Source organism: Camelus bactrianus, chromosome 1, assembly GCF_048773025.1.
Source record: "Camelus bactrianus isolate YW-2024 breed Bactrian camel chromosome 1, ASM4877302v1, whole genome shotgun sequence".
Taxonomy (NCBI): domain Eukaryota; kingdom Metazoa; phylum Chordata; class Mammalia; order Artiodactyla; family Camelidae; genus Camelus; species Camelus bactrianus.
Window position 1 is genome coordinate 102,989,844 of NC_133539.1, and position 12,685 is coordinate 103,002,528.

Sequence of the window (12,685 nt, forward strand, 5' to 3'; positions counted from 1 at the left end):
CATAGAATTTTAGAACCACATCAGCTCTCATGACATTATCATTCCAAATTGGAAACCTCAGGCTGGCTATTTCCATGCCCATCTCACACAGAGCAATTCTCTCCTCCCTTCCACATTTTATTCCTTCCTGTATAGCATTTGTACCATGCCCGTCTCTCCTGACGCACACTTTGCGCAGCAATGTCAAAATATTCTTGGCGTAAGTGTAAAGTCACTAATGTTTTTTAAATTACAGAAGAAAACAAGACAAATAGCCTTTCCTCACCCCTTCTTCCATCTCTAACCCCCTTCCTTCTTTATGAGAGATGTTCATTTTCTACTCTATTTCTGAATTGTTTAAAATATCTTACAAATCTACTGCTTTGATGAGCCCAGGTCCAATTACTCACTATTTGTTTTAATTTGTTTTAATACTATGAGAAAACGAAGCGTTGTGTGGTCTTGCATTGACTTCTGCCAGACCTGGATTAGCCTGCCTCCCTAAATTATTACAAAGGAGTTTGATGCCAGTGGATAGAAGGTCTTTACGTTACTGAAGGACCGGTGAGAAATGTTCATTGAGGATTTCCGATGCAGCCTGGAGCTGGGAATATGAGATAGAATTGTAGCCCGCCCGCCGAGCCATTCCATTCCTGCTCCTCTCCCTTCCCAACACTGACCCAATTAAATAAAGTCAGTATAATCAGGAAGCCTCCAAAATATAGGAGTGGCCATTCATGCAATTCACCATGGAAAACAAAGTAAATTCCATTTCCCCAGCATTCAAATCTATTTGTTAATTAGAAGTGAGTGAGCCTGGGCATTGTTATGGTGAAGGGGAAATGAGAGAACCGAAATGCAAACTAAGGGACAGACAAACAAATAATCCAGGATTGACAGTTCTCTTTGAGATGAACAAGGGCAGATGGCTCAGAAGTCTTAGTTTTACATGGTTTTCTTGCCAGATGGTGCTTAACCCTCGCCCCAGCCCTGACCTCTGTGGGCAGGGTGCAGGTGTCTGTCCGGCACATTACTTAACAGTAAAAACATTGGAAGCTTAAGGGTGTTCGAAGCAGCATTGAAATGTTCCTTGTTTCAAAATGACTACATTAAATGAATAATCACAAAGTGGTTGCATTAAAATATTGTGGGCCCATCATCCCTACAACTGAGATAGGGATGGTTCCCACTTCCCTTTGTTGTGCTCCAAAACTTGCTCCTATGCTCTTCCAGGCCCTGAGACAGCCATGTGCATAGGTGGGGTTTATGATTGCTTGTTAAATAAACAACTGGCCTGTCTCCTGAATGTTCGCTATAGATTTATTCCATAATCCTTACCCATCACTGGGATCTCTCTAGTCAGTGAGTTAAGTGTGCATGATAATACGGGGTCTAGAGTTGAGATTGGTGAAAGGAAGGAGGAAGATTGGAGGAGCAGGGCAGGGACCAAGAATAAAACAAAACTAATGCATGTTGACCATAGAATTCTCAGAACAGGCAGCTCAGAGGAAATGTCCCAATGGGTGACCACAAGAATACCCATGTTCCTAAAGAAAATGCTCCTTGTTCATTGTGTAGAAATGAATTAAGTGTGAGGAGGAGATTCTTATTGGTAACCCTACATTCTTGTGGTTCTCATATGAATGGGGAAAAAAGTGAATGAAACATCACTGGAATACACTCTGTGAAAAATCGATATATATAAGATTTGATACTGTCACTTAGTTTAGTGATCAGTCCCAAGATAATTATGTTGATAAATAATTTCAAGAGACATTGCACCTCAAAGAAGAGGAAAATCATTACATTAAAAAATCAAATGTACAGGGGCATGAAAAGATGCTCAGCATCACTGACCATCAGGGAAATGCAAATCAGAACCACAGTGAGATATCTCCTCACACCTGTTAGAATGGCTAGTATCAAAAAGACAAGAAATAACGTGTGTTGGCAAAGCTGTGGAGAAAAGGAAACCCTTGTGCACTGCTAAATGGAATGTAAATTGGTGCAGCTATGGTGGAAAACAGTATGGAGTTTCCTGAAAAGATTAAAAATAGAGTTACCATATGATCCAGCAATTCCACTTCTGAGTATTTATCCGAAGCAAATGGGAATGCTAATTCAAAAAGATATCTGCACCCCTATGTTCATTCCAGCATTATTTACAATAGCCAAGATATGGAAACAAACCTAAATGTCTATCAATGGATGAATGAATAAAGAAGATATGTATATATATATACAATGGAATATTATTCTGCCATAAAAAATGAAATCTTATCATCTGTGACAACAAGAATGGACCTTAATGACATTATGCTAAGTGAAATAAGTCAGACTGAAAACGACAGATACATATGCATGGGGTAGGGGTGGGTAGGATGGGTGAAGGGGGTCAAAAAATCAATTTCCAGTTTCTGCATCCAGGATATAATGTACAGCATGGTGACTATAATTAATACTCTATTGTATACTTTAAAGTTGCCAAGAGAGTAAGTCTCAAAAAGTCCTCAACACACACAAAAAAATTTTGTACCTATGTATAGAGATGGATGTTAACTAGACGTATTGTGGTGATCATATCACAATATATACAAACAGCAAATCATGTTGTGCACCTGAAATTAATATAACATTACATGTCAGTTACACCTCAATAAAATTTAAAAAAAAAAAAAAAAAACTAAATGAAACCACAGCAGAATATTTCTTTTCCGTATTAACCAATCACTGTAATCAATAATATTGAACTCAATGCAATGATCATCTATAAAATCATAGAATCTGCTATTTGCCTCTTTGTAGAGATCTGGGTTATGGGAAGCCCCCTGGTAACAACAGATGTTAATTGTTTACAGGAAAATGCTCTTTACATGAAATGTACCTTCCAGCCATGCCTGATCAATATATAGTTGTCACATACTGCATGCACACAAGCCTTACTCGGCATCATTCTTTTCGGGGACTTTCTAACCAGATCAAACCGGTGACCACATTCAATAACACTTATGGTTGAGCTTTAGGCCAAGGTGCAACAGTGGGTTTTTTTCTTTTTTCTCATCCATTGTGCTTATTTAAGTATTTATAAAGTTTTCCAACAACAACCATTTTAAAAGCTTAAAATGGAAGTGAGGACCATATGAGGGAGTAAGTGCCTTTACTGGAGGTGTTCAAGGCTGGTTACAACAGCCTCGCAGGAGGCAGCACCCTGTAAAGGAGAGTGGAGTGTTTGGAATTAACGGTTTGCCTCTGGGTCTGCCACTCCACTGCTTCACATCTCAGAGCCTCTGGTTTCTTCTCTGAAAATGGGGAGAGTGGATTTATCCTGCAAAGAGTATCCTGAGAATTAGAGACAATATATGTAAAGGGTCTATCCCAGTACCTGAATACAGTATACGATCAATAAATTGAATCAACTACCATAAATGGGAAGAGAGTTGGACTAGATGACCAGCTCTCTGGATGACCAAAGGATTACATGACATCCCTATTTAAGATTCCAACCTGTTAAAGATTTACAGTACTGAAAAGAATTTCCCCAATCACAAATAGGTGCTGTGTGCTTACTATGTGCAGAGCATGCTGTCTCAAGGAAAACTGTCCACGAATAATGAGGAACAGGAACTCAATCATCTAGCTTATACACTTGTATCACTGTTTTTAAAGTTAAATAAATGGAAGCCACCTAAATGGCCCTACCCAGAAATCCTCCTCCCCACAGAGTAACTGTGAATTAGGGTGAATATAACATGTAAATATGAGGCCTTTGTTGGAAGACAAGTCAGGCTCAAGTCAGGAAACAGGAAAGGCAGAATTGGGAGAAGTAACTCCAGACTGGAGACTGTTAGCTCAAGGAAGCTGCAGGTGGGGCTGAAGGCCTGGGCAGTTCTGGTCAGAGCATAGGGACCGTCGGCTGACAGATGGCGACCCTGTAACACCCCTTCCAGTGACCTGAGAGGCAGGAAAGCGGAGTACCTCCTGGACATGGGCAAGGGGATGGAAGCACCCGGACAAACCAGAGCAATGGACTATAGGGCAGAAATCAACAAACAGTTTTGATCGTGAGCCTTTATCAACCAATGTTTAGCTGTTCCTCGTGCCCCAACATGTTATTTATAAATGACCTGCATGGACTCCATATTAAGTGTATGATACAGCCTTCCCGGAGTACAGGCATTTAAAAGTTGTGACATGTTATTCTCTTGAAACAGAAGTTGTGACATGTTATTCTTAACCTGAATCAGTCTTCTGGTGCACCCGACTTTAGAGAACACTGGGAGAGAGCAGGTGAACTTGTGTGGGAGAGAGGGGAGTATGGAGCTGTCACTCCCGGCATAGAACCTCAAAAGAAAAAAACACCCTCTGCAGGACTCCTTTAGCTCTTCTTTGAAAGGGAACCCATGTCAGTAACTGGGCAGGAACAGTGTCAGATAAGAACTCAGTCTCCCACCACTCTCTCTCTCTCTCACTTCCAGCCCTCTACCTGGACTTTGGATTGCATTTTGCCCTGAAAGTTGCCATGGTGACAGCTGATGCCACTTGCGGACCCTGTAATCTGGTAGAGACCATATCTATGGAAGAGTTTGGATGATACCATGACAACTGTTTTCAACATGAGGGAAAGGAAGCATTTTGCTTAGACTGTATGTTCTAAATTTATTTGTTTTATTATTATTTTGGGGGGTAATTGGGTTTTTATTTACTTACTTATTTTTAATTGAGGTACTGGGGAATCGAACCCAGGACCTTGTGCTTGCTAGGCACGCACTCTACCACTGAGCTATACCCTCCCGCTTCGGCTGCATATTCTAAAGAGAGGGATTGAACCTTATGGAGTTCTCTTCGTAGAGAGTCGTGGTGCAATTAAGCACTGGGTCCATACTGGGTTTTGTCTGTCTGTTTGGTTGGTTTTGGCTAAAAATGAGGCTAGCAAAAAATTATTTCCTCCCAAAACAGCTGGAGTATTAACAAATATCCTAGCATATTATTTTTTTGCAGTTTTACAAATCTGTCGTAATCCTTATTAGAAAACATCACATTTGCTGTGGAATTTTTATATATGCTTTATCTTATTACTATAGACAGAAACACAAATAAACCTATAGTTGGTCTATAAGAACATCACCAGAGCAAACCATCAGGGCAAAAGCATTCGTCCTGTTTGCTACAGTTCCTATATATGATTGATTTTTGCAGCCAGGACCCCTTAGTACCCAAATGTTCAGAGCCTCCACAGAATTGCAATAAACATATTTGTGGCCTTAGTTTGACAAGATTCCAATTGGAAGAACTAGCTGGTTTCTGCCTCTAAACGCTGGCACTGGCTTTCCAATCTGATACCTGGTGACTCTTCTCTGTCAAGAACTTGGTAGTCAGTTCTGGTTACCTTAGAGATGCCTTATCTCCTGGGGCACCTTCGGGGAATGGCAGCCAGCCCGCTGCTTCTATCTGTTTAGCCAAGCCCAGGGGACATGACTGGGGCTGTCACTGACAAGAGGGAGTTAGTTTACTGGAGTTAAAATAAATTATGAAACCCAGCCTGTGTAGGATTTGGTGAACAGTGTTTTGCATCTGAAAAACCTTAAGAAAAATTAATCCAATAGATTGGTAGTAATTGAGGAAAAGTCATATTGCTGGGTTTGGGCTTTTTTAAATAAGTTAGGTCAATTTTGCTGCTTTTGTAGTTCCTTTTGACTTGGCTTTGTCAAGGTTTAGCCAGAACACCTATCTTGGTTGGCACCAGAGAGCTTTCAGAAACACCACGTCATGACAGCAACTGATTTTAGGCCTCATGTGGGGTGGGCAATGGATAAGAAAAGAGAAAAGCAGAAATCACAAAGACTTTCTGAAAAACTCACAGGAATGTTACGAGATTTTCTTGACTTCATAAAATACTGAGTGCTTTAAAGGACACAGTACCTTATTATAGCCAGTCTCACCACTCTTAGTCATAAAGATAAATGTTTTTCTATCTAACCAGTTTTTTTACATCCATTTACAGTCAATTCCATTATTTTACTTGATGTGAACTTTCTATTATATCCTCCCTGATTATGTAAGTGAGCTGATTATACAACTAAGAGGTTGGTAAATATGGGAATTATTATAAGATCAACTTTTTTTTTAAAGGCTACAGCTCAGGTTGTTTGTGGAGCAACAAAGAGAATATAAAAAAATCTTTTTCTGGTCTGCCCTGGATTCAGTTTTATTGTTCCTAGGCTTGATTTATAAATGTCTGAACCGTAATTCCTTTTACAAATTAGCCTGGGTCCTTAGTCCAGATGTGAAAGGAAATAAGGCTTTAAAACAACAAGGCTATAGACAGTGGCAAAACAAATTACTAGAACAAAAATACTGGCTAAGTAACTACAACAGTATCTCATTTATTTAAAATCCATTAATCAGGAATTTGTGATGGTTCAGAAAGGCACAAGACCCAAGTGTACCTCTGGCCTAATTGTGTAAGAGTTTGCTATATCAATAACTAGTGGAAAACATTTTTTTTTATTTTTTGAAAGAGAAAGCTGAAACTTCTAAAGAGACTGTTTCTAGTAGCCTTAGGTAAATTTAGACATTTACAATACTAAATGATTTCTTAGTTATAAATAATTCTTATCCATAACTTAAGTCCTTCTGAGCCACCAATAAGTAAATCTTCCTTGATCTAATTATAGGATTTGTTGTAGTGATGAAGGTAGCCTTTCATTTATAAAATGAAAATGAAAGCCTTTTCCTAAACCAGACTATCCTTTCCCTACTAGTTTCCTTTGAGCAAATCAGGTTGTTGGATGTTCTGCTTTAAGTACATGAGATCTAGAAGCAGCTTGCTGGGGTCAAATCCCCCTCCTACCAAGTGGGCATTTTATTTGTGGTCCCAGTGCCTCCACTTCCTTATCTGCAAAATGGGAAAAATAATAATGCCTCAAAGATTTAAAACTGTAAAAGCACTTAGAATAGTGCCTGGTTCCTTAAAAGTTAGCTCTTGCTCCCATGACACTTATCAGTGATGCAAGGCAGACTCAGTCACACCCCCAGGGCATCACTAAGAGAAACTTCCCTGAAATGGTAAACATTTTACAGGAGGCAGGCTTTTTTGCCCCTCTTTTCACAAGGCTCAAGGGCATATTTTCACACCGTAGTGCATCACAACCGTTTTCCATTCTTCAGTCTTCCTTTCTTCTGGCCTCCAGCCATCCAACCTAGCCTGCCAGGTACTTCTGCTTAATTATGCAAAAGTTTTTTTTCAAGCCACTCCTCCCAGTCCCTACGAATTTATCTCTGTTCTCTTTTCAGTTCAGGTTAGAATGCACCTCCTCCCTGAATCCTCCCTCTCAACGCTCCCCGTTGTGATCACCTCTTGACTCGGGCACAGTTCTGCTTGGGAATCCCTTTTTAATAAATCTCACAACTCATTACAAGCTTTCTGAATCGCCTGGACTTCATCTGAATTTTTTCATTAAAACGTGGAGTTTGAGCAGCCTGCCCTGAATGGTAGGACTTCGAGCTCCAAACAAGATTCCTAGTTAAAGACACAAGAACAGGAGTACGGGTGAGCTGCGGCCCCTGAGGGCTGGTGAGCGCGACCACAGGTCAGTTTAGAGGACGGTTCGTTTGGACAGGACAAGGACTAAGGAAGGTTAGTGACGCACCTGAATAAGTCCGCTAGACGAAAGGAGATTAATGCTTGACATGGTGCCGAGTGGGAACCGCGCGCGCGCAGGCGCGCGCACACACACACCCCGAAAGAACGGCAGTCCCAGGTATCTGACAATGATATGGTCCCAATCCAGACACGGCCTCAAAGCTCCCTCTCCCCTACCCCCGATTTCTGGAGCGCTCCGACCCCCTCCGGAGATTCCTGTTAGCACATCTCTCCGCCCTGGCCCAGCTCCCGCTCGCCGGCCGCCCTCCCCTACCACCCCCCACCCCGAGACCGCAGCTCCCCGCCCACCGCGAACGCGGCTCCCCAGTGTCCTCTCGAACGCCCAAGTGGCTGTCGGGTTTCGAATCCCCGCGTCGACTCTCGCCCTCTGCGCGGGCTGCCGAGTCGCCGGCGGAGACTTTGGCCCCCGCATCTATCATTAACGGGCCAGCTCGGGCTTCTGCGACCCGAGCAGGGGGGATGGTACAGAACTCGAGACAGGGGACAACTCTATCCCACGAGGCGGCCACGAAACACTAGCCGGGGAGGTCCCCACCCTCCCTCGGTGCGCACTTCCCTCCCTCCCTCTAGCGCCTCGGCTCCCACATCCCCGCCTCCCGCGCCGGGGGCGGCGGCGGCGGCTGCGCCCGCACCGCGCGATGCCCAGTCACCGCAGCAGCGCCGCCGCCGCCGCCGCCGCCGCCGCCGCCGCAGTCAGCCGCGCCGCCGCCGCTGCTGCCGCAGCGCGGGCGGCCGCGAGCAGGTAGCAGGGAGCCTGGCGAAGGGGCCGCCGAGCCCGGCGCGCTCCTGCCAGTCGCTGCGCGGCTTAGAAATTGATGATTTTTTTTTTTTTTTTTTTTTTTATTTAGGAACGGTTGCTCCGAGGCTCAGGTCTTCCCTTGAACCTGCAGCGACGCGCCCGGCGCGTGCACAAAGGCTCCGACGGCGGCCGGCGGGGACTGGCGAGCCCGCGGGAGCCGGCGCCAGAGGTCGCCTGTGCGCGCCCTAGTCAAGCCCCGGGCACCATGCCGCGGCGCCTGCAGCCCCGGAGCGCGGGCACAAAAGGCCCGCCCGGCACGACCGCGGCGGCTTCAGAGGCCGCCTCGCGCCCCCACCCCTCGGCCCCCGGGGACCCTCCGGCATCCGCCAAGCCGCTGCTGCGCTGGGACGAGGTGCCCGACGACTTCGTGGAGTGCTTCATCCTGTCGGGCTACCGGCGGCTGCCGTGCACGGCGCAGGAGTGCCTAGCCTCGGTGCTGAAGCCTACCAACGAGACGCTCAACTTCTGGACGCACTTCATCCCGCTGCTGCTGTTCCTGAGCAAGTTCTGCCATCTGTTCTTCCTGAGCGGCCGCGACGTGCCCTTCCACCACCCATGGCTGCTGCCGCTGTGGTGCTACGCGTCGGGGGTGCTGCTGACCTTCGCCATGAGCTGCACGGCACACGTGTTCAGCTGCCTGTCGCTGCGCCTGCGCGCCGCCTTCTTCTACCTGGACTACGCGTCCATCAGCTACTACGGCTTCGGCAGCACGGTGGCATACTACTACTACTTGCTGCCGGGCCTGAGTTTGCTGGACGCCAGGGTGATGACCCCGTACGTACAGCAGCGTCTGGGCTGGCACGTGGACTGCACCGGCCTCATCGCCGCCTACCGCGCGCTCGTGCTGCCCGTGGCCTTCGTGCTGGCCGTGACCTGCACGGTGGCCTGCTGCAAGAGCCGCACTGACTGGTGCTCTTACCCGTTCGCGCTGCGCACCTTTGTCTTCATCATGCCCCTGAGCATGGCCTGCCCCATTATGCTCGAGAGCTGGCTCTTCGACTTGCGCGGCGAGAACCCCACGCTCTTCCTGCATTTCTACCGCCGCTACTTCTGGCTGGTGGTGGCGGCCTTCTTCAACGTGAGCAAGATCCCCGAGCGCATCCAGCCAGGCCTCTTCGACATCATCGGCCACAGCCACCAGCTCTTCCACATCTTCACTTTCCTCAGCATCTACGACCAGGTGTACTACGTAGAGGAGGGCCTGCGCCAGTTCCTCAAGGCGCCACCTGACGCGCCCACCTTCTTGGGCACCGTGGGCTACATGCTGTTGTTGGTCGTCTGTCTGGGGCTGGTCATCAAGAAGTTCCTCAGCAGCGCCGAATTCTGCAGTAAAAAGTGAGCCTCCGCCTCCGAGGAGGCGGCCGGCTCAGCCTACCTGTTTGTTTGGAGTTTCTGTTGTTGCTGTTGTTGGTTTGTTTTCAAGTTTTGTTGTGTTTCCTTCTTTGCTCCAGGACGGTGCTGCAAAACCACAGGGAAAAATTCAAGGGGGTCTCAGTGCTTTGGGCCTTTGGAAGATGGAGGTGGGTTAATCAGGAGGGAGAGAGCAGCTGGTTCTTGCCCCTGAAAAAAAATTCAGGTGGTGTCTGTGACATCCAGGGATTTTTCTAAGGCAGCGAATAAAACCCCAAACATTTCGATTTTCCCGTCATCTTCTCTGCCAGAGGTAATAACAAGTAGCTCTTGTGAGGTCAGGCCTGCGGTAAAGACGGTAAGTAGACAAAATCCCTGGCTACTTCCATTTCAGTCTGAGGAATGCTTGGATTTGTCAAAGAATAGAGCTTTGTAGGACGCAAGCATGAAGACACAAACCCAGGGCTTAACCTACTAGAAAATGCATGGAATGTGAACACACGTTAATTATTTCAAAATGTTTCTCATACATTATTTAAATAGTAATATATACAACGATTTTTCGTAATTTATGAAAGCCCGTGATCTGCACTGAATTTTCTTTGTCATGTAGTTTTGAGTTTTTGCAGCCCGTCTGCACTGCGTACTCTTGAACTGGACATCAGGGCAAGCTGCTTGAGCGTTCTCACTTTTTTAAACAGTATTTTTTGAAGGCCTGTGTGTGTCATGATATAACTGTGATTTCTCCTACCTTAGGAACTCTGGTTAAACTATTGGAAAGGAGCTCGGTTTGTATAGATCCCAGTTTCCTGTTTACTTTCATGTATTCCACAAATCCCATCCTATTTTTTTGTTTGTTTGTTTTTAATCTTAATTTTTCCTTCTCTACTAATTTAAATTGCCACTGGAATAAATGTGCCTTTTGAAGCAATGCCCAAGTGACTGGTCCTCACACACAGCTTCTTGCATGGGGAGAGCAGTAGGAGTAAGCTGTTCGTATTTCCTTACAAATCAAGGTTTGACATTCCACCCAGGAGGGAAGGAAGGTGCTGTTGGTTGTCAGTTTGGGGTAGGACCGAAAGTGGCTTACCAGGACATGCAGAGCATTTGACTTCTCTGCAAGGGGAAGACGCCAGCCCACTACTGTGGCTGTGGTTCTTAATGCAGCCATCATGAAAGGTGAGAGGACACTGTTCTAGACTGAGCCCATCTAGCCTTGCTTAAAATTAAAATTGTAATATTCAGGAATAAATATGGCAGTTATATTATGAAAGTCAGGAGGATGTTACTTGGGTCGTAACTGAAAATTTTGAGCTGCATAAGGTTACCTTGGCCTAGTTAAGCACTAAACTCTTGTTTGGATCCAGACCATGGAGATGAATGGCAGGCACCCTAAATCGCTGGAAAATTAGTGAACACGCTCCTGAGATCCTGTCTGACAACCACATTGGCCAGTGTTACGAGAATAAGCGCTAACCAGGACCTGAAGTGGCAACTCTAGATGAACACAAACCACGAAGTTGGCTAATTTAAATACTTATCGCACTTCCTGACAAGTTTTTTTGGTTAAGAGCCGAATAAGTCATTGAATGAGGAAGCCTTGACTTCAGTGGTATGATTTAGATAAAGCACATAAGGTGGATGAACACTTACCTCAGCAGCGGTAGGCTGGCACTCCTACCAAGACTGCTGTTTTTGTTTATGCTTTTAATCCCTACTGTATTTGTAAACAGGGAGGCTCAGCACAATTCCCCGGAGGAACCAGTATCCTTGTGTGTTCATTTGCATACAGAAGATAACTATATATGGCTATATTTAACTTAGGACTTCTTAATGGGATCACAAATAACACTTTGCACGTTTGCTGATGGGTGTCAGTGTCTCTTTCGCAAAGTGCAAGAGATTCTTTTCAGGTTACAGAGGCTGAATAATTGTGCCTGCCACGGTTGTTATTCCTCAGCTGTGAAGTAATTCAGTACCTGCATTCAAGGACAACTGTGGAAATCAGGATGTTTCCACAGGCAAACTTAACTTGCATGTCATTGTTGTCTCTTCTGGAGCCCCAGAGACTGTTAGTTTGGTGACTAGAAAAACAGGTTGAGGAGTATTTTGGATCCTCCTTGTAAAATGGGACCTTCTTTTTCAAAAGAAACTTTCTAGAGACAGACTGTTAGAAAAGAGTCGATGAGTTTGAGAACAGGAAATAAACCCTGTATCTGTCATTTTAAATTTTTGTTGGAGAACTTCCGGGTCCTCAGACGGAATTCTCTTCTTGCTCTGTGTCTTTGTCCTTAAGCAGAGGCCACTTAAGGATAAAATTATACCCATATCACTTTCCAGTGATTATGATGCATGAGCCCAGTAAGATGACACGCTTTTCTCCTGGAAGGTTTCAGCAGCGAAAGCTCACTTTACTTCCTAGACTTTTCCTTCCTGCACTTCCCCTTTCTCATTCCACCTTAGCTTTTATAGACCACACACAACATTGACAGAGGACATTCTAGTTGAAAACAGGGGTTTGGCTTCACTTCATATCTCCAAATAGGTACTGTATACACTGCCTAAGACCAGGGATGATGTGTGCAGCTTTAGGTGTTATTTGCTAAATTTTATCGGATTTCTGTCAGGATAAATGATATTTTAGAATCAGCAAATACTTACTCTGTCTCCACATTCACATGGAGCTATCCAGGTATATTACATATTTCAGGGGTACTAGGGCAAGCTGGATAAAATCTCTTTTAAAATATTTTTTCACTCTGTCCATTTTGCCACATCCTTTAAAATTCAGGCTTGGTTGATTGTGGTTAGCTGTTTGAAATGTAGGACAAATGACTCCATTCTCTCTGTACCAACGATTTTGGCAGTAGAATTTTGAAGCCTATTATGTAATG

The 12,685-nt window shown here is 45.0% G+C and overlaps 1 protein-coding gene across 2 annotated transcripts; it reads left to right on the top strand.

The window, feature by feature from the left end:
- Positions 1-7,301: 7,301 nt before the first annotated feature.
- Positions 7,302-10,722, top strand: PAQR9 (progestin and adipoQ receptor family member 9). 2 transcript variants are annotated; one of them, XM_074370132.1, is made up of 2 exons: positions 7,302-7,739; positions 8,491-10,722. In XM_074370132.1, the coding sequence occupies exon 2, from the start codon at positions 8,647-8,649 to the stop codon at positions 9,778-9,780; it is 1,134 nt and encodes a 377-aa protein (XP_074226233.1). In that variant the 5' UTR covers positions 7,302-7,739; positions 8,491-8,646; the 3' UTR covers positions 9,781-10,722. The 2 variants fall into 2 exon arrangements, with proteins under 2 accessions (XP_074226233.1, XP_074226228.1); XM_074370127.1 differs by lacking the exon at positions 7,302-7,739 and adding an exon at positions 7,986-8,186.
- The last annotated feature ends 1,963 nt before the right edge of the window (positions 10,723-12,685 follow it).